The sequence below is a fragment of the Nelumbo nucifera genome, chromosome 1 (genome assembly GCF_055504915.1).
Source record: "Nelumbo nucifera cultivar China Antique chromosome 1, China Antique-T2T, whole genome shotgun sequence".
NCBI lineage: Eukaryota > Viridiplantae > Streptophyta > Magnoliopsida > Proteales > Nelumbonaceae > Nelumbo > Nelumbo nucifera.
Genome location: NC_142649.1, coordinates 173,505,253 through 173,527,751, shown reverse-complemented (window position 1 = coordinate 173,527,751; position 22,499 = coordinate 173,505,253). Strand labels below are relative to the sequence as shown.

Here is a 22,499-nt window from a genome sequence, read left to right as displayed (position 1 = left end):
CTAACATCTACTTGTATTTTGCCTGGGGTACTGGCCAAATCTACGGTACTCATTCTTTTATGTGTTTATCTATTATTTATTATTATTATTAACAATAAAAAACAACTGTTGGACCATGTGTCATCTAAAGAAGTGCCCGAGACGAGTTGCTCGTACGGTCTAGATTTGCTGACGTGGCTACGTATGTGCCCACTTGCTAATATATATATGTATCCTAAAAAAAAAAAGTTATGGCAATAGACAGTAGACGGACATAAGAATTTATAAAGAAAGAGAAGGAATCCGTGTCTGCTAGCGTCTAGAGCGTTTGCTTTGGGAGTTGGGAAAAAAGAATGACGTCATTCACATGGGACCCAGGACAGCTGCCTCCGTGTCAGAACCTCACATGGTCAGGCGTGACCAAGGAGCTTTCCGTCGTACATCATCGTCATCCATTAACGGAGCCCACGTCAAAGTTCTCTGCCCCGGGAGTCTCGCTCCGAATTTACGAGGCAACCCCCCATGGCGTCACCTTGACGCCAATTCCAGTTTGGAGGAATATGTCCGGCTCGCCTGGGATTGGCCTCTGCACTGGGACTGTGGGACACCCAATCAGCCAAAGGCAACGCCCAGACACAGGTTGGGTCCCACGTCCTACCCATCTTATCCCTTCGATGACGTGGCACTCCCCTACCGGTCATTTTTGTCAAGTGGGGACCACCCCCTACAACTCTTGGGGAGACAACAACTGTCTGTCCGTCCCACCACCAACTCGTGGGTCCCACGAGTTTTTTGGCCTAGAGTCTCAAGAATCCAGGACAAGCGACCAAGTAGTCTCTGTCGCGGTGTCGTCCTTTGCTTTGCTTAGGAGTTAGGAAAGCTATTGAATTGGAATCCTTTATTAGGGAGTAAATTGGAGTTTGAATCTAGACATCGCTCGGGTTGGGATATGATATGGCTGTAATACCAAATCTTGGATCCGGGACCCCATATAACTTGCCACCTGTCAATTGTTTCTCAGTGGAGGGGGGGGGGGCTTATCGTACATAGGTACATGAAAACTTTGATGGACTTAAGCTAATTACCTAATACAATACAAATACAATCCATTGCTTTTAAGTTCAAGTTCTGTATTGGGCTTTGGCATCATTCTTGGTCCATTGTGTTGCCTTTGTCATATGCAGTTATGTGTGTGTGTGCGTGTTTTATTGTCGGGGGTAGATATCGCGGCCACCTGTGGCGCAGAGATGCTGGTGCTGGGTTAATGAGAAGAGACGAGGGGGGCCGGGGCCGGGGCCGGTGCCGAATCCTCAACCGAGGCGAGAACTAACAGATGTATGTTCCGGCCGGTGGCTAGAAACAGTCAGACAGCTCAGTCCTCAGGTAATTGATGTGCCGTCGCTATTTGTCTTTCTCTCAGAGTCTTGAGTGGAGTGCCTTGTCATGGTCGTGGACTCATGGTCCCCCTGGGGCTGGGGACCCACAGAGAATGGACAAGGAGATTGGTAAGTATAGGACCCAGCATCAAAAACTAGGGGCGGAACCAACAAGTATGTCTTCTTCAGTCTCGGGAAGGGACAGGGTGTGGCAACATCAGGATTCAGGATGGATGGATGAATGAATGAATGAATGAATGAATGAATGAGTAGTTGTTTTTAGATTTTGGTGCTTATTATATTCATGAAATTTCGGATCTTGTCTTTGTATTACATGCAGTGTGTTCGTTATACACTTGAAATGATCAGAGATGAAAATGTACTCCCACTAAAATAGTTTTTTGTTGGAAAATTATATTCCTCTCTCTCTCTCTCTCGTTGGAGTATTTTTGGTCTCATTTTCATTTACAAGATATAATACATTTTACTGAGATCTTTCTAAAGCCTAAAACAATGAACACCATTAATGAAAGCATAAGATCTAGGAGAGGAACAGAACTCTTTTAGGTTCTGTATGCTTCCAGAGAGAGAGAGAGAGAGATGTGTCTAAGGAGATTATCCCGGTGGTTTAAAGGAAAAAGAAACCTCAATTCGACTCAACAAAGCCTCATCTTCAACTACATGGAATTGGTTATTGGAATCCTTTTCCGCCATTTTGTTCTATTCATTCAGGGTGAAGGGTTATATCACAGGCAGGGGATCTGAGAGGCTAGGATTCCCACCTAATTTGTGGGTCAATCTCTGCTCACTTGCATCTCTGAGAATTTTTGGGTTCCTATTTTTGTACAGTTTTTGGTGCAACGGAATTGGCAAACACAGAAAAATTAACTGAGATACACAAAAATAACACAAGTGAACCTAAATAATCATCTCACTTTCATGGAATTGGGGTGGGAATAGAAGTCAAATCTAACTCTGCTCCAACAATCCATACCCAAAGTAACTGAGACAAAGCTTAATTTAGATTTAATTGAAGTTGTACATGTTTTCTTTTCTATAATGTTTTGAAATTGACATGCCTTCAAAACGTCAAATATTACAGGAGATTTGAAGGTAAAAAGACATGGTGTAGACTGTGGATTTTGTTTGATCCAAACCTTCCAAATGGTTGCAGGATACTGCCTCATCTCTAGCGCCTAATTTTGGCTTTTCTTGTGGCTCCATTTGTTTCAACGTAAGAGATCGAGTGGTAAATTTTTTCAACATGCATGAAATATTTCAACTATTTCTTCCTAACTTTTACATAAAAACCAAAGTTTAACACAGCTTTTCTGGCGAAACAAACACAGCCTATGGCATGAATATATCACTGAACATTGGAAGGGAGGAGTACAAATTTGCTTTTCTTTCCCTTCTACATCAAAGCAAATGAGTTGCTAAATTGAAAAAAAAAATAATAACGAAAGAAAAAGTTACTATCGATGATACTTCGTCTCGGGAAATCTGGGTCTTTGGGAGTGCTGGGGGTTCCAACCTTCATCAACTCCATCAGTCGTCGTTGCCTTTCATGATCTTTTTGCTTGGGTGATCTATTTGATATCAAGACCAGTCATTTACGTGATTGTCTGTCCTGTATATTGTGAATAGGCTGAAGTTTGCAGTAAATACAGTAATGAATATCACTGATCCCTTCTTTCCGAGTTTTTCTTTTTTGGCAGTACAAATTTCAATGGAATACAAAATTTGGACCCAGTTTAGTTTTGCATAAGTTTGCTTCTAATTATGATTTGCACCCGATGCAAAAATTTCACTTTTGGTCAAATTTCTTGTTATCGATGGCAGTGCAAATTTTGTATCCTAAAAACTGATATAAAATTTACACCACCTTCTTCCTTTCTCCTGCTTCACTTCTCTCTCTCATACAAAGTGGGGACCAAATCATTTTGCTCCTGTCAACAAAAACCTTCCTCCTGCCTTTGTTCTCTTTCATACAAAGAGGGGACCACGTCATTCTTCTTCCCATTTTACTCCTCACAAACAAACGGAGAATTGCTAGAATTTATAAATGGTTGTTCAGCTGCACAATAAATAATTTTGCTTCATTCTGTTCTATACTATTTTTTCATGGTTGCCCATGTCAGCATAGCCTTCTTTGTGCTTCCCAACCTCCTCATGAATCATAATCTTGTGATTTTCTTTTTTTTTTTTTTGTTCTTTTTTGAAGATTGTAGAGTATGAAAAATATTGACATGGAATCAACGTGACCCCCAACATGGCTCCAAAATAGGGGTGATCATGGGCCGGTTCGGGCCGGGTTTAGCACCTATGGGCCTGGGCCTGGGCCTGGTTCATCCTATACCCCAGGCCTGTTATATAAGCCGGGGAGAAGGTGCTATTTCTTAAAAGGATGCGAAGTTGTTTTGTGCGGTGTTTTCCTGGCCTGGGCATGGGGCTGGACCGGCTGGTTGCAGTCCGGGGCCTTTCTCGGGATTTTGGTTTGATGGCTCTTTTGGTGCTGGGTCTTTGTCTTGAGATGTTCTGCTGCTCAGCTCTAGGTTTTATATTTTTCGTATGGATCGTCTGGGATCATCCGGGGATGCTTTCCGTATGGTGGGCCTTTTTGTTTTGCTGGCCCAGTTGTTTCTGGATTGTATGTCTGATGGGCATGGTTTCTTCCTCTGGACCAGGTCTTTTGTACCTTTTTTCCCCCTCTTTTTAATGCATCTTTAGGAATCATTTAACAGCTCGGATCAGTAGGCACAACGTTGTAAGCACGGTAAGTGAGCACTTGGATTTTTTTTGACACCTGTCCCTTAAGTTTATGTTTGATTTGAAGGAAAATGTAGGGTTGGTTTTTGTCTTTCCCTTCCTTTTACAACCCACTTTTGAAAATTGTCAAAATATTTATCAAGTGCTCTAATAGATCCCATCCCATCATTTAATGCTTTATTTGCTTCTGGTTACAAGCTGATGACAAGGTACAGTCTATTAAATGCTAGATGGCCTCATACAACTTTTATTCTGCACTCTTCCATGTGTCTCAGCCCATACATGTTTCTCAAAAAAAAAAAAAAAATTTCTGGGTAAGTGAGGTTGCAGTGATTTTGTATGTTATAAGTTATCCGGGTAAAGAGAGTGGTAAGAAGGAGAAAGCACTATTGGTGTGCGGGTAAAATTATTTACCCACGTTGCAGGAGGGTAATTGATACCCTCCGGTATCTTCAATTACTGTAGGAACCAATATAGTAGCAAATGAATACGGGGTTTATGATCAACAACTTGCGGGGTTTACGGTTAACAACTTATCCCCCCCTGCTAAATACCAGCAACGAACCGGGCCTCAAAAGAAAAGAGGAAAACAGAATAAATTCTGATCCTTGGACCCCCAAGGGAACCTTATGATTTAGTCTGTCCAAAACACAAGAACAATATTCCAGTCTCCCTGGATGAGATGGTTTACTTTCTGCTCTACGCTAAACAACAAAGCTTCAATTCAGACATTTCAACTATTATTAAAAGCCCCAGTCTAATCAGGCATGGGTCACTTCACCTATTTTTCAACATTCTAGAAAAGTAGAAAGCCCATGAAAATTAGGAATCTAATATTCTAATTAGTCGGCATTAAAGATATGGGCCCACTTTGATATTCCATAGTTTGTCGGCATTGATAGTTTTTTTTTTCCTTGTTTAATTATATTTCTTTTATAGAGTTGGTTGGAGTTGGCCTACCCTGCCTCCTAACATAAACTACCAAATAAACATAATGAAGAATTATAGTTATAGCAGCTCTTCTTCTATAACGCTGTAATTTCCATAATAGAGAGAATTGAAGACGCTCAGAGTTCCAACAAATGGGTAATGGACCATCGCCACTGGTTCCTTCTTTGCTGGTGCTGGCTTGGGGATTGGTTATATTTGGTCCAACCCTAATGGAAAATGTGTCTCTTCTTTTTCAAGTATTTGAATGTTTGATTCCACTGATAGTCTTCGTTCTTGTCTTGCTTCTGGTAGTTGGAATCTTTGACAAATTATTTCCCTCTGCCTACTTGCTCTCTGCGGTTCATCAACAGCCAGGTAGCTCTAGCCATGAAGCTGATGGGTTTGGCTGGGGATCCTTACTACTGTTTCTGCTCTTCTTGGTTCTCTATAACTTGATGTGAGGAGTCTTCAACGCGCTTCAACAGAATCTCACTCATGTAAGCAAGTTAGTCAGGCCATCGTAGTGTTTACCACCTTTTATCTGCTTTTATTGTATTGTTTTACATTGTATTTCCTCTCAAGTTTTTTGTAAATATAAATTCAGTTTAATATGGTTCTTTTTTTTGGCTGAGCTCTTTCTTTTGCCATGTGGAAGAGGCAGCTTTTATGTACCAAGATGTGTAAGTGGGCTTGGATCAAGCTGAGTTGGACTATTCCAGCCCACCAAAGAACCAAAATATATAAGCCCATGCTAACCATGACTTAAATGACACAGGGCTCAGTCATGGTCAGGCCCTACAGATTTCCTTCGACAATCACAGGCAATCATCACAGGCCGTAATGACTCAAGTGGCACAGTGCCAAACTGCCAATACATAATTATCTAGCATAGTAGCCCCAAAGATTTAAGACCAATAGCCCCGACTGGCCCTGTAAATTTACAACAAGCCCATGGGTATAGAAAACTAATCCTAAAAGTCCACCCAAGTGGCCCGTTAGAAGCTTTATCAAGAAATTTACAACTAATATCTCCCGGAAAACATTTTGGAGAAGACAACGTTCCAATCAGTCTGGACCATCAATCAGTCTGGCCATTCCCTCCCCCTCCGCCCTCCCTTGGGTATGAAATCCTATTCCAGTTTATTCTAATTCTTATGCCAATTCCTGTAATCAAACAGATTATGGAAATAGAACATTCCAATTTTGATTCAAAATGATTTTAATTCCAACTGTAAATCAAACAGACCCTTAATTTGGAATCGTGTGTTCATGTAACATATTTGAATTAGGGTGTTCACAGTTTGGTTAACCTGTATTATTGGTTTTCGAAAAACCGGTAACCAGAACCAAACCAAAGCCAGTCGGTTAACCGGTTGACAGGTTTGGTTAACCGTCGGTTCGGTTCGTCGGTTTTTCAGTTTTTTAATTTTTAGAACATTTATTATAAAAAGATATAATAAAAAATTATATATATATATATATATATATATATTTAATATAGAAATATATGCATACCAATCAGTTTGGTTAACTGCCGGTTTTTTATATTGGTTAATCAAAACCGAGCCAATACCTTTAATTTTTTAAAAACATAGAACCGAAACCAAACCAACCAGTTCGGTTAATTGATTTTTCAATTCGATTTCGGTCGATTCGATTTTTCAGTTTTTTTTGTTCACCCCTAATTTAAATGCCTATTTTTTGAGAAGATTCCAGAATGTCATGATGCTCATATATAGCGGTCCTGAAACCACGTTTCCTTTACTTCAGTACATTCTTCTCCTTGACTATTAAAAGGATTCATATTACCTAAATTTGGAAGACCAGAAAATATGAATGTACTCCAAGTTTCAAAATTCCGTTACATATGCATATCGTATCAGTGGATCACCGATACACAAAATGTAAAGAATTTCAGGGTATGACCTGTTTCAGAGGGTAACCAGGCCTTTAACTGACCCCCTGAACATATTTTGGAAAAAAAAAAAATCTAAAAAAATATAAAAGAGTGTCGATACAAAGTCCAATACACCCAATTTGGCGTATCGGACTGTATCGAAACTTTGAACCTTGATGTACTCCATGTAAATGATCTCCAACATCAACTGAAATGAATGAACGAAACAGTCAATTTCATTGCATTCGCTTGACCACTACTACACTACTATAATGAATGGAATGATGAAACAGGATTCATATGGCTGATTCCATAGAGTTGGGAAGGCTTAGATGATGATGATTCTCATTTACGTATCCAATCATGGATTTTTACCACCATGGAGAGGTTCGGGTGAAATCTCCATGCTTTCTTTCAACAAGTGAATTCTGAGCCATCTTCTTACGAGAAGCTTCTGTTTCAGTCCGATCTGGCAACTAGACAAGTCCCACACCCTAAGTCAAAATCATTAGGTGGAGCCGTAGAGGTGTAAATCGGGCTGGGCTACCAGTGGCCTGACACAATTTGGGACCGGCCCGGCACGACAGTCTACGGGCCATTCCAGGCCCGGCATGATGGTCCGTGCCGTGCTGGGCCTGGGATTTGAAATCCACGGGCCGGCCCAGCATGACCCATATATACTATTTATATATATATATATATATATATATAATATAATATATTAATAAAATAAACAATTTTTTCAATTTTATTATACTAATTTATTTAATTATTGTATATATAAGCAATTGCATACATCAAAATTCATACAAAATTAAAATTTTAAGTTTTTTTTCAATTTTTTTAAATAAATAGGCAAAAATATCTTTGGCCCAGTCCATGGCCCGACTTGGGCCAAGGCTTGGCCCACGGGCCGCCGACTCCCAAAAAATTTCACCAGGGAGGGTGCCACGGCCTGTGGGCCAGCACAGCACAGCCCATAATTTGTGCGGGCCGCCTGTGGGCTGTGCCGTGCCGGCCCGGCACGGCCCACTTTACACCTCTATCATTAGGGTGATAATTTCTTGAAAATCAAATCTAGTTCGGCTGTAGTAAGTTTCCAATCTTTTTTGTATGTGAAAGATCTATGTATATTTGTAATTATGAGAGGAGCAAAGGAAGCCCCCTGTACTAGACACTGACTTTGGCATCTTTCACAATGCCAGATATATATACATCATGCACTATAGATTGAGACAGATAATAGAAGTCCAAAAGCAGATTATGAAATTCTACTTTGTTCATGACAACATTGACTGGATAATGCTTATGCTAAAAAAAAAAAAAAAATCTGCTTATTTCTCTTCCACCATAAGCATCAACATATAACCTTTGATTAACCATAGATATCCCACCCAGAGATGTCAGTAAAGGAAGTCATTAACAGGAGAAATATCCTTTTCCAAACCAAAATGATATAAGAAAAAAAGCCCAATACAGAGTATAAAAATTTAAAGAAACTTAAATGAAACAGAAAATCCTTGAAGCTAAAACTAAAAATATGCATATGAACAAAGAATTAAGACTATTTACCACATATTAACATTAAAATGCATTTGCACAAAATAATTGTAATTTTTGAAGATAATGAAATTCTTTTACCGAAAACCACATAAAATAGTATTTTTTTTGGTAAACACAGAATATAGTAACCACAACCAGAGAAAACAACAGAAACAGAGATATTAAAGGGGTCTAACCGAATCTTTCCTTACCAAACATAAAATAGATTAGTAATGCACTGTAAACCATGAAATAGTATAAATAAACAGTTCTAAAATATCATTGGCATTTCATAACCTATGATGCCCAGATACAGACATGGATACAAAAACAGATATAGGAAATGGAGAAATCCTGGACACAGATACTGGTACAGGTATCCCATGTAATATGCTTATACCATGCGTTTATATCTAGTTTTTGAAGCTAAATGTCATTTCTCAAGAACTATGTATCGCCAAATTTAATTAAATTTCTAACATAATGCAGATATTTTTGTAGTATAATTGATTAAAACAATTATCACATTAGAGTACATCTAGAAGTATCCGTGCAGTATCTGGTACATATCCAACAAGTATTAGCAATAAGTATTACATACAACAGTATGCTAGGCATGTAGAGTTATCTATCTATCTATCTATATATATATATTACAATATGAGCTTACAATTTTTTCAGTATCACTTTATACAAAAAATGCAGACTCTGGGAAAGTGGGAAAGAAGGATGAGTAAGAATCCTTCATCTCCTGATGAAATGGAGCTAAAAGAAATTTGCAGCCTGGATAGCCTCTCTCAACTTATCCAACCTCATAAAGTGGGAACATGACTTGGTTATAGACCCGTCTTAATGTGATTAAGTGCCAACAAGGCCTAGGGATGAGCCTCCATTTTCATGATAAACAGCTACATTATTGGAAACTTACTAACTGAGGAAGATAGTTGCAATAACTTAAGTTGGAGATGTCCAATCCCTCCTACAAGAGGTCTGGACCACTCTAAGCATACTCACCAATTCAACAATGGACATGGAAATTTCCTTGCAATTGCCCATGCATGCAATGATGGAAATAAAGAAAGGTAGCTTCAAAAACCAGGTCAACAATCCAACATCTTTTCTAAAATATCTGGTATCTTTTATTTTTTCCACCAGGTGTGATAAACAGAGCTACAGAATGAGTTTTACTATGATGTTAATCTAGTCTACCATAAAAGTTGTGAAGAAGCCAATTGTTTCATCCTGCCAACCAAGCATGCAGCCCCCAGGAGATGAAAGCAGATGTAAAGCCTTCTAAACTAGACTAGGCAAAGAAAATGAAAAAACAAGTGTTATAACATTTTTATGGCTCCAACAGAATTAACAATGAAGGAATTGATGATGTTTAGTTTCATTAGAAAATTCTGGATAGGGATATGCTTAGTTATCATCCCTAGGTAGTAAACCTTCATTTGGAAATTTTTGAGAAGACCAAACCAACTACTGCCAACAATTCCAGGGGCGATAGCCCAAATCAGATTCCAACCAGTTCTAGTGAACACTGTTGTAGTTGAGGTTGAATCATTTTAAAGTATCTATTGCTGACCCAATCAAGTAACAAACTGCCTCTACTAGTGACCACCACCAACTTGGTCTTCCTGGTTGCTTTCCTCCACTGTATGACACATAAGCCACTCTTCCTCCATCTTACTTTTTAGACAGCTCAAAGATGCCTTCCTGATACATGTATGAGTTCCTGCAACACAGATTTTATGGGATAAACCCTCCCTGAATAAGCCAGAGACCTGAATTTCCATCCTTCAAGAAGATACTGAATTAGGTCTAAGATGAAACTGCAACCACTTTATGATACTTCACCGGATATAAAGGATTTCCCAAGTATTCAACATAAAGATCATATACAGAAAAGCCAAGAAAGGTTCAGAAACTTGTTCATATGACAAATTTACTGTAGTTAACATTAAGGCATGACAATGGAAAATATGATGAAAATCACAGAAAAAAAGGTCATAGATTTTTAATGAGCTCTGGCAGAAACAATGTGTCTTTGAGTCAGCTGAATATTTCCAGCTTCAACATTTGGTGAGAACGCCAGAAAAAAAGGGAAAAAAACATTTTCTTTGTGAACAGGAAAGACCCCAAGAACAATTTCAAACATATCCAGAGAATTTCCTTGACAGAACCCCCAATGGCATTGAAGTAGCCGACAGGGGACCATTAAAACAGAAAAGAATGTCGGGATGAGGCAAATGTGTCATGCAACCATGCAGCAATAAAAAAATTCTGGTAGTTTTAATTTTGTGATATTTATTAACTGTATGGCTTGTAGTTTGCTTTTCTTAAAAGGCAATTTAATAGTCAGTTGAATGTTGGTCTCTAAAAGGGTCATTATCCAATGATGATCAGTCTTGGGATGGGTAGACTGGATACACACACACACACAAAGTGGCAATTCTCAACTTGAACCCATATTCTCATGCTTATAAGCCTGAGGATTTACCATTGAACCAAGCAAGAACCCCTATTAAAAAGAACTCTCTTTAGATAAAGGAGTTGAATTGGTTAAGAAAATCAGTATACATCAAAAAGCCAAAACCAATGACTACTTTATTCTTCATGTGATTTTTGAGAGAAAAAGAGAGTGATAGACAAAGTGGTGAATGATTGGGTACATGGAAAGCTACAGTTTTGGCGATTGGGGTTTTGTAGATGAGAAAATAAAGATAGAAGCCTATGGATCTCACAAACAAATAGTACCAATAAGGTAACTGAGTTCCAAAGATACCAAGGAGCAAAATCTATACAAGAAGTTCAATAAATCATAAGAACATCAAGAGAAATAACTGAAACACAGAGGATAAAAATAGTGAAAATGTTAGCTGAAAATAAACAGAGAAAGTTGTAAATTTTTGCATCTCAATGGAATGGGCACTTTCTTAAATGAGAGATAAAAAATAAAAAATAAAAATAAAATAAAACAGGATATCATAACAAAAATAAAGGGCTTCTTGAGAACATCTATTATTGTTATTTTGCAACTATTCTTTCAATTAAAACAGAAGATAGAAAATAGAGAATATCAAAACAGCATCCCATGACCTACAGCTGGTGCACCAATATGTAAGAGTAACACTTCAAAATTATAAAAAAACAAATGAGTAGGTCATCCATACAGTAGGAATTACTCAAAATTAACAAAACAAATACCAGGACCCTAAAGTTTTCTGATGAAACACTAACAGAAGATCCAAACTTGTTCATTCTTGCAATGTGAAGAAACAATTAAGACTTGAAAAGAAATAGGAAGGCACTAAAGACTTACCCTCATTAATCTGTAGTAGCACTTGGGTTTTTCTTCTTAAGGTTCCTTGTCATGTCAACCAAATCTAATGTTTTCTTCAGTGACAAGCATCCCATTGAACGGTTTTCAATCATAGTTTTAGGAATATATTGGATCATCCAATAGTCTTCCCCACCATTGAAACGCAACCTTTGAATGAAATCCTCTGGCATCTCTGCTAAAATCAATGAATGAATAGTCTTGAGATGTTGAAAGCCATGGGGAAGCTTCTTTAACTTTGGACAGAAACCAATGACAACATGCCATAAGCATTGCAGCATACCCTCCTCTATTTCAGTGAACTCCTCCAAGTTGAGCATATCACTAATACATAACGATCTCAGTTTTGGAAATCCTACATCACCACTGCTGCTACTAATCCAACCCATCTGCCTCCCCATGTAAGCAGTACTTAGCACAAGGATCTCTAGATTAGGCAGCTGTGATAGACTGAGCATTGGATCATCAGTTAACCTACTATCAAACAATTTAATTGTGTGAAGGTTATTGAGGGAGCATACCCACTGAGGTAAGCACTCCATAATCCCATCCAAAGATAACTTCTCAATATGAGGTGGAGGTGGTGACATCATTTCCAGATCAAGTACATCACCTTTAGTGTTGGAGCAAATTCTCAGGGACCGTAGGTGTTCCATCCTCCTAAGAGCAGCACATAACTCTGTACAATATTCTCTTCTTACTTCTACGATATATAATTTCCTAAGCCCATTTAAGTAGCCAAGTTGACTTGCTAAGCTCTTATGAGCTTTGACCCCTGACAGTGTTTGCAGGTTAGATAATTCTCTATTGTTTGCTCCTATTGTAAATCTTCTCAATATATGGATTGTGAAAGTCCGATCACTGAGTTTCTCTCTGTTATTTGTCAAAAGAAGATGTCTCATTTGTGGAAACGTTGCTATTTGAATTTTTGGGGGGAAGCTTTCCACTTTTGTGTTCCGAAGATCCAAAGTTTGTAGGTTATGCAACTTTTGCAATGAAGATGGAAGCTGATGGATTTGAGTCCACCTCAAACCCAAATAGCGCAAGTGAATCAAATTGCCAATTTCACTTGGCAAATGCTCAATTTTAGTTTCTGACAAATCCAACAATCTCAAAGATTTAAGATTTAACAACATTTGACGCAAAGCAGAATATGAGACCTCTTTCACAGAAAATGTGAGGAAGGATCGAGGATTATTCTGTTCATGGTTGATTCTGTTATCCCATGTAAGGCTATTATCTGCAATCTTATTGTGAAATGCTATACGTCGGTGACTCCCAACAAGTAACCCATTGCTTGGGTGGTTTGTGTAAACTACACCAAACTCTTCTTTCTTAAAAATTTGAATAGCCATTTCTCTCATGAGGTCATGTACTCTACATGCATTCAGCCCCACACGAAGTTTATCAATGTCAACTTGTAGTATACTCCTATTAATGAGCTGAACAAGGTAATTTGCTGCAACTTCTTCTGGTGTCTTTCGAGGGTGGTCCTCAACAAAACCTTCAGCCACCCATAGACGAATCAATCTTGATGTCTTGATTCGATAATCAACTGGAAAGAAGCCACAATAGAGGAAGCAGTATTTTTGAGGGGAGGGTAAATAATTATAGCTAGTAAGCAGGACAGCACTTAGTCTTTGAAGGTCTTGACTGTGATTCAATTCCCAGTCAAGATTCTTGAGAACATCGTCCCATACTGATGGATTAGTCCCTTTCTTTGACATGAGGCCTCCAATGGCCCCAAGGGCAAGTGGTAGACCATCACACTTTTTAACAATAGCTTCTCCAATTTCTTTCAAATGAGAAGGGAAACTTACAGAAGGGTTGTTATTCTTGAACTGTTTTATATAAAAGAGATCCCAAGCCAAATTTGGGGGTAATTTCTGAAGTTTATGAACATAATTGGTCTCACCTGTAGGAGAAGCTACATCTTCCAACCGAGTCGTGAATATAACCTTGCATTTACCTTTACAGGGCAAAGCAATTTTTACTACTTCCCAAGCATTAACATCCCAAATATCATCAAGTACAAGGATGTAACTCTTACCTTGCAAATAGCCATAGGTCGTCTGTTGCAACTTTTCTACAGCCATGGCTTCCATACCTTTAGGAGGTGCTTGCTTTCTGCTCTCATAGAATTCTTCCATCAAGCGTCTGAGGATTCCCCTCAATTCAAATGCTTGAGAAACAGAGACCCAAGCACTACATTCAAAATGCCCCTTGATGCTATTGTAAACTTTCTTCACAAGTGTTGTCTTGCCTAAACCCCCCATGCCGACCACAGAAATTATTGACCTTTGATGGTTCTCATCAACTCCTTCTTTCAGCAACCAATTCTCTAGTTTCTCGACATCTTTGTCTATCCCTATGATATTAGCTTCTTCAACAAATGGAGAAGACAACCCATAATCTCCCCTTGTTTCTTCTTCATGATTCGAGCTATTTACTTCCTCTTGAAGATTGTATTGCAATCTTCTCCTAGAGATGGCTTCGACTTCCCTCTTGATGCATTCAATCTCTGAGTGGAATTCACGGCAGAGTGTCATCTGCTTGTTGAAGGAAGGTATATAACATATATAAAACTTGATATCTAGACAACCCACATGTCTTCTCGTGAGTCTAGCCCTGAGGAGATCCATTCGGAGGAGGAACTCCTCCAGAACATCCTGAATTTTGTAAGCTTCATCTCTGACTTGTGCCACCCACTCGCTCACAACCTCTCCTCTCATACTTTTCTTCTCTGCATCTCTCAGGAAGGCCTTCATGGTTGAGAGCTCATCCTTGATGAACCTAATGTCATCTGTGGTCCGAACTTGGTGTTGACCGTCTGGGGCAACCTCTTTAAGAGCAATCTCTCCCAGTTTGGTAATAACAGAAACCAACAAAGCTTCTGCCATTCTAATCTGTACTGGATGTTAGAAGCCACAGAGTTTACAGACAATGTTTTTTGGCAAGTGACAATGTTTTGCCTTCTGGTTGACTTGGAGCTTTGATCATCGTATTTCCAATATCTCCATTAAAGGTTGTCTTTGCTTCAGAAATCAGAATAGATTGCGCAAAGCAGTCAGTCTTCTTTGCTCTTACACCGTTGCATTGACCAAGGTGTAATGATGAATTTGAATACAGCCATCAGCCACACAAGACGCTACACAGCACTACAGCCGCACAGGAGACAGCCCGCCCCACAACGCCTCACAGCACATTTTCGTCGTGTATTGGGAACATCTCCCGATGATAACATCGTCGGTTCTAATATATCATCGGGAGATGATGCGAATACACGGCGAAGATGTACTGTGGGGCGTTGTGGGGCGGAGACGTGATCTCGCCCCATTGCCCCAAAGTCAAAGTTGGAGTGCTGGAGAATGCCCAAAATCTTCCCTCATAGCCTCAGCGTCTTAGCAAAAAAATAATAATAATAATTCGTCCCCAGCGTGTACAAGTATGTATTTTCATTCGAGTCCAACATTCCTACTATCCGGGCCCTGAAAGCTCCACGTCTGCCGTCTGGTTTCCAGGGGTCAAGTAGAGCCGGGTTGAGCTCAATCCTAAGTCCCTAACCCAACCCGAATTATTGACCCAAACCCTAAACCAACTTTGGGCTGGCTTGAGTTTACGTTGGGCTCGGGTCATTTTTGGGTTGGCCCGACTTCTATACTTCCCTACCAAATGTACTTATTTGTTTTATAAAAAAGAATAAATTATATATTAGTGCCCTGTCCCTTGGTTCTAGTCTCATTTCGGTATTCGAATTTCAAAACTGCCAATTCAGTTTCCGAACTCTCAAAACATCTTATTTTAGTCCAAAATCATTACTCTCCATTAAGTGGCATAACCATCTAAATGCCTTGTTCTTTAGGCTCGTAGTGTTGTTACAAATCTAGAGCACCAACTTAGTGTTGGACAAGAAGCATCCTCCTTAGAGAAGACCTATGCAAAGCATTCTCAAGCCTCAACGTCCACGCGCTCATCGGCTGCCTCAGGTTGTGCAGGCTATTCGTTGCTGACTTGGACTTGGCCCTCAAACAGCTACACCCCCTAGGCTTGTCTCATTGTCTTAGCCGCTAGATCGTCCCCAGATTGAGGCCTCAGGCCTCCAACAAGTTGGCGCCGAAGTTTGATTGGAGCGCCAATACTTGAGCCTTCGTGTCTTCGGTGCCCTCCAAGTAGGAAGTGACACTAAACTTGGCCATCTCGTCTTTGTAGGCCTCGGTGGTCTTCCACTCATCGACAACCTTAGCTAAGGCCTCCTGAGCCTTCTTCTCTGCCTTTTGGAGCTTCTCCCTGGTCTCCTTCAGTTTCCCTTCTGCCTCATTCAAAGAAGCCCGAAGAGCCTTCACCTACTCCCTCTTGGCCGAGACCTTGGCTTCCATCTCCTTCCTATGGTCACGTTCCTCACACGCCACTGCAATAGAGACCTCCCGGCTAGTTTATGCCTCGGCCAACTATCATTTCAGTTGGTTGATCTCCTCCTGGGAGGTCCTTAGCTACTAAAGAAGGACCTCTACCTTGTCGCACAGACCAACAACAGTGGGAGACATCTGTAAGGGATAAACAATCGTGGGCAAGAAAGCAAAGTAAAGAAGAAATTTGACTAAGTATAAGGAACAAAAGCCTCACCTCAGCCAATCGATCCAACAATGTGTCTCGGACTCCTTGGATGGACACTTGGGTCCATGACTACATGTCCCCTACTGGGAGCATCCCGATCACCAGGGCTCGGCTGACCCCCGAGCTACTAAGGGAATCGCCCTCTCGGACGTTCTAGCTAGGGCAGAAGATTTTGCGTCTCACCAACAACATCTCATTGTGGCGGTCGGAAGAGTGGGGCTCTAATTGCTAAGAGCACCCAGTAGTGCCCTCAGCTTGGTAGTCCTTCACCGCCAGTCTCTTCCCCTTCAGAGGTTGGGGGGCCTCAGCAGGTCTCTTGGACATAGCCGCCCTTCTCCTCTCGGCCTCGATGGGTGCCTTTGCCCGAGGCGGTTCTTTGGGGGTAGCCATCTTCTTTAGGGCAGGCCGCTTCGATGGCCCCTCACCCATGGCCCTCTTGGTGGATTTGGCCACCTGCATGATGCAGTCTTTGATGCCGATGTAGACAGCTGACAACAAGAGTGACCATACAGAGGCGGGCAGGGCTAAGGCCAGCCCACACCAAGGCTTCCTCCGCTACCAAGGGTTCGTCCCCGAATCTGGGTCATCACGTTAGCCTCCTCCTCATTATTATATGGCCGTATCCTCTCGGCCACAAGATTCGGCTCCCCCCAGTCATACCTGAAAAGGCCAACCCTCCGGACAGGACACAAAGATATGCTTCTTCTTCCAGTTGTGGATGGATGATAGGTTGTCCACTACTCTACCCCATCGGTCCTAAAAGTAGAATAAGCCGGCCCTAGCAGGATGCTTCCTCAAGGCAAACATGCATTGGAAGATGTTCATAGTGACGTAGACACCTCGGAGGCGGACCATCACCAGCACGACTATAATGGTCCTAATAGCATTTGGTGCTAACTAACTGAGGGAGATTTTATAATAATTAAGAATCTCAGAGACGAGCGGAGGAATGGGGAATCGGAGGCCAAAGTGGAGGTAGTGCTCATGCACACACACCTCCCTCTTGGTTGGTTGCCACGGCCGGTCACCGACGCTAGGGACTCAAAGCCTATAGCCCCCAGGAATATGGTACATCTCAGCAAGAGCCCTCAGTTGCTCTTTGTTGAGTTCACTATCCAAATTAGAGCATGGATGATGCATCAGCATCACACCTCGGCTTTCATCCTTGGCTACCTCCTCAGGAGTGCGGTCCTCGGCCTCTTCCGACTCAACCACCTCAAGGTTCACCAAGGCCTTCCCCGTGGCATAGCCCCTTGGCCTCATAAAGCTAGTACTTTCATCAGGAGATTCCTCGCCTTATCGGCTACACTCAACGCCTCCAAGGGCAGTCCTCTCCCTTAGTGCCTTAACTCCAGGTGCTCGAGGGGAGCTCTTGGATTCATTGGTGGTATCCTCACTACTGGATGAGGTGGAACGGGGAGTGCTGGTGTTAGTGAGGTCAGGAAGCTCATAGCACTTGGGGGACTGGAGTTTGAGTATGACATGGTTCTAGGAGAAATCCTTTACCTAATGAGGAAAAAGGCTAATGGTTTGGCTAGTTGGTGGCCGAGGTCTCTAGAGACTTAAGCAAAAGTGAGCAAATGGTAGGGAGATGCCTCAACCAACGACTCTATTTAAAGAAAAATGTACAACTCAAATCACTTCAATCCAACGGTTGTGGAGGCGTCGACCTGGCAGCCTGAACTGACACGTGCCAGTTGGCATTGACCTCGGGAATACAAAATGATGCCGAGTGAATTAGTCAGTCCACCCACTAACCCCGAGTCAGGAGTGACCCAAAACAGGTGACCCACCACTCGTCGCGCGCACGATCACAATCGATCAATGCCGATGCCTGTCTCACATACAGATTTTGCGACAACACCTATACAGAACATGGAAAATGAATGCGGATGCCTTACACCTGTGTCATGCACGGTCTCGTACCCTCAACTCGACACAATTCTCCAAGGAAGCAAGGCACCAACAAGGGAACCGTTGCCATAGGATTACCTAGGGAAGCTCTCTACAGCCGAGGCCAACGCCTCCACACCACTATATGACGCCATCTTTGACTGAAACCGAGGCCTCCGCCAAATGTCTCCATTCTACGCCTCCACAAGGTACTATAATACTCTCTTCGGTCGAAGTTGAGGTCTCAACTCAACTCACCGAATCGACCTCGACCATCATGGCTTCGAGAGTCGGGGGCAAGTGATATAGCCACACATGGCAAGGCCCAAGATTGTGCCATGTGGCATTAGTCGAACGAGATCTTGGTCGTCCATTCCCAACAACCTCCAACCACTCTATGGCAAGGTCAAGTATAAAAGGGGGTGCCTAGCTTAAGGTAAGGCTATCTTGCTCTTATTTGCTTTCTAGCTATTTTGCTCTCGAGTGACCTCGTCTGAGTCCTCGTCTCAAGCCTAGTCCAACCCTTCTCAAGCACTTGACTAACTTGACCGTTGGAGTCTCCGCCCTTGGAATAACACCTAGGGCCTCTAGCGAATTTACCTTGTTGCCCTTGGCCCCATCATTGGCAACAACAAAGTAAGAGGCGGAGAAATAGGGTTTCTAGCCACTCAAAAAGGGTATGGTGTGGGGTAAGGACTCGAAGAAACAGAAGGAGAGAGAGAGAGAAAGAGAGGGAGGGAGGAGAGAAGAAGAAGAAGGAAAGGGGGATAAGTGGAGAGGCAAAATAGCAAACGATAGAAGCCAGAGGGAATTTGGGGTAGAAACTTGTAGCCACTTAGAAAGGGTGTGGGGTGGGGTGAAGACAAGAAGAAATGAAAGGAGAGAGAGAGAGAGAGAGAGGGAGGGCAGAGAGGAGGAGGAAAGGGGGAGCAGCGAAGAGGCAGAATAGCAAAACAATGACTGGAGTTAGAGGGGAGTTGAGGGTAGAAACTTGAGTTGCATGTTTGGATAGTGTAATACTTGTAATATATTAGCTAGATCTCACACACTCACCATTTACTCATGTGGAGATTCCATTTACTGAATGCTAAAGGCAATCGTGTATATATATATATATATATATATTTATTTATTTATACTAGTGAACATGTACATGCATTTGCACATGACAATATCTCCAAGACAAAACCATTTACAATTCATGGACAGTTATAAGTGGGCAGTTTCTTAATTGTTATAAGTGGAGAGTTTTTGAACAATTATAAGTGGGTAGTTTCTTAACTATTATAAATGGGCAGTTTTTAGAGTGAGAGTAAAGGACATATATGCCCTTTTTATGCCTGCTGTACGTTGCTTGGATAAGGGGTAAAAATGTCTAATGAAAAGTCCAGAAAATGGAACTATTCGCTCTTTTATTAGTAGTATAGATATATATTCTTAAACTACCCTTAAGGTTTCAGTATTGTCTTAAAGTACCCCTATTGCTTTTGACAATTGACTAGCTCTAGCTCGTTAGCATCCGTTAATATTTCGTCAAAATCTGTATACATATGACACAATGTGACGTATAATTTTTTTTCTAAAACCCAATATTACCCGTCTCTTTCCTCCCAGTGGCAGCAACACCCTCTGCTTCCGGTCTCTCTCTCTCTTCTTTCTCTTCGTCCTTTCTTCCCCATGTTCGCTTCGTTCTCAAACTACCTATTCTTAGTCATGGAAAAGATTTTCGGCGACAACAACAACCCCTAAAAAGATTTCTAACGACGGGAGCAACCCCTGCAGATGATAATTATGAGGCATTGTTCGAGGTCCGACTGTATTTGCTATCTCTCCATCGGGTACCTATTGTTTGCGAGTTGGTTGAAAGAGATCCATGGCACGAGAAGAGAATCTATGTAGTGAGGACTGGAAAAATTTTAGCTGTTGGGGGCCAACAACCTATGTTGTTGAGAGAAGTTTTGGAAATGTCACATTACCCTGAGAATAGGTAAATTAGTAATTACATCTTAATTTATTTTTACTAAAAACTAAAGCATAGGTGTGAATAGGTGAACTTCCCATAAACTGTCTCAACAGAGGCCCCAACAACGGGCCAACTTTGAGACAGTTTCTGGGCTAGGCATGTTTTGGGCAGTTCACCTATTCACGCCCATTCTTTGATTTTTAATAAAAATAAATTAAGATGTAATTACTAATTTACCCATTCTCCAACGAGATGGCTGGCTTTTGGCCCAGAGTGGACCATGGGTCTTAGTTAGGTGGTAGAGGTCTTCATGGAGACGGTCGGTGGTGATTGGTAAGGTAGGGGAAGTACCCCATTATTAAGGGCCATCCCATAGGACTCAGTGGCGCATTTTGCTAGTTTTGCTAGTGGAAGATGAGAAGGAGGAGGAAGAAGGTGGCGATAGAGGCGAAGAAGGTGAGAAGTGTGGAGAGGGGGTGAGCGGTAGAAAGCAGGGAGAGTTTCGCCGCTGAATTGTAGCGGCTAGAAGAAGACATGTCGGAGGTGGAAGAAGGAAAGAAAAGAGACAGAGAGAAGAGAAGAGATGCCAGAGGTGGAAGAGTTGTCGCCGCTGAATTTTCGTCGCTTGAGACAAAGAAGACGACCCCGAGCAAGAGAAGGGGTTTTCATCGAAATGGTTTACTATTCTTGATTTTATTAACCAACCGACATCTACCATTGACGACAACGATGAACGTGATCTCGAGTAAGAGATATTGATTGAAGATAAAGGGGATGACAACTGGTCTCTATCGTCTTTGCCGTCAATGACAACCGCCTTCCCATATTCTTACCATGGCAGACGACCAGGAGCTCGACTTCACCGTGCCTTAATGGGCACCATATACCTATCACACATTCTCCTCGTAGATTCTCAAACCATTTCAGGCTAAATGCTAGTGCTGGTTACAAGTCCCGCAATTGCAACTAAGGTTTAACATTGGACCGGGGCCGGAGCCGGAGCCGGAGCCCGTGAACGAGCAAAGGTAGGTAAAGATACTTTTAGACATACTGAAACAATAGGGTAGAGTTAGCCAATTTCTAAAACCTTACATAATTTAAAAAATTTCTAAAACCTTAGGATAATAAATTTTTTAAACTACCCCTATAATTTATCTAATTGACTGAATATATCTTTACTTTTTGAAAATTGACTATTGCTATCCTTATTGTTTCTGATAATTGTCTAGTTCCTGATCGTTAACTCTCCGTCAAAGACCGTTTACACGTGAGAACGTGGAAAAAAGAGAAAGAAGGAGAAAGAGACCAGAGGCGGAAGGGGAAGTCTGAGAACGAAGAAAGACGGATATATCTGAAACCACCATCGAATTTCTTTGCTTCTGGGAAGAGGCAAACAAGTCCCAATGGCCTTTATAAAGTGGACTTTTTTTGAGGAAGTCTTTCCACTTGTACTCCTAGATCAGACCCTGTTCTTTGCACCTTGTATCCTCACAGGGACTTCCACCAGAATGAAAAGAACTATTCCTATCAAAGCCAATAAGGAGGAGAGAGATTTCTTGATGCGAAGAGGAGAGAAGTTTAGGTGGGAGACGATGAACAGTAACTTCCCTCACCGACAACCTCCGCTCTCCACTGTTCCACCATCCACCAGCGGCGCATCAGATCTCTCTCTCTCTCTCTTTCTAGATCTAATGGTTGCTGCTTCTCTGGGTCCGTCCTTCTCTACATGTTTTTCTCCTTTTTTGCAGGTCAAATTAAGTTGCGCCTGCAGAGGTCTGGAGGCCTTCTCCAGCTTCAATGTAGTTAGGCATCAACAGGCAGCGTCAATTTCCGCCTTTGCATCACTGGCAATCTTGGAGTTTTTTGTACTCTTTTCTGTTACGACTTACGACCCAAATACCCTCCAACGCCTCTACAGCACCAGCACTGGCAGCGTCAATTTCTGCCTTTGCCGAACCGGCAACCTCTCGTGACGCATTTACTAGTAAGGGAAATGGAGCTCCACCCCAACCCCAAATTAAAGTCAACTTGGGATCTTCGCCGAAGACAAATACGGATCTGGGATCTTTGCCCATTGGTCCCTGAAGTACTTGTGTGGGACGGGGGAGACAATATGTGAAGCAGCGGATGCAGGATGCAGCAAGATACATGGGTCAGAAGACATGGTAGAATACTATCACTTCCATCAGAAAACAT

The 22,499-nt window shown here is 41.6% G+C and overlaps 1 protein-coding gene across 3 annotated transcripts; it reads right to left on the bottom strand.

Moving 5' to 3' along the window:
- Positions 1 to 5,668: 5,668 nt before the first annotated feature.
- On the bottom strand, positions 5,669 to 15,106 carry LOC104596391 (disease resistance protein RPM1-like). Of its 3 annotated transcripts, XM_088895299.1 has the most exons (3): positions 13,884 to 15,104; positions 11,816 to 13,802; positions 5,669 to 10,228 (listed from the first exon to the last, which is right to left on the bottom strand). In XM_088895299.1, the coding sequence occupies exons 1-2, from the start codon at positions 14,731 to 14,733 to the stop codon at positions 11,821 to 11,823; spliced, it is 2,832 nt and encodes a 943-aa protein (XP_088751425.1). In that variant the 5' UTR covers positions 14,734 to 15,104; the 3' UTR covers positions 5,669 to 10,228; positions 11,816 to 11,820. The 3 variants fall into 3 exon arrangements, with proteins under 3 accessions (XP_088751425.1, XP_010255824.1, XP_088751424.1); XM_010257522.3 differs by having other exon boundaries at positions 11,816 to 15,097; XM_088895298.1 differs by having other exon boundaries at positions 10,167 to 10,290; positions 11,816 to 15,106.
- Positions 15,107 to 22,499: the final 7,393 nt, after the last annotated feature.

Bases quoted from the DNA above. Each gene is read 5' to 3' on its own strand.
- LOC104596391 (XM_088895298.1), bottom strand. From the start codon at position 14,733: ATGGCAGAAGCTTTGTTGGTTTCTGTTATTACCAAACTGGGAGAGATT.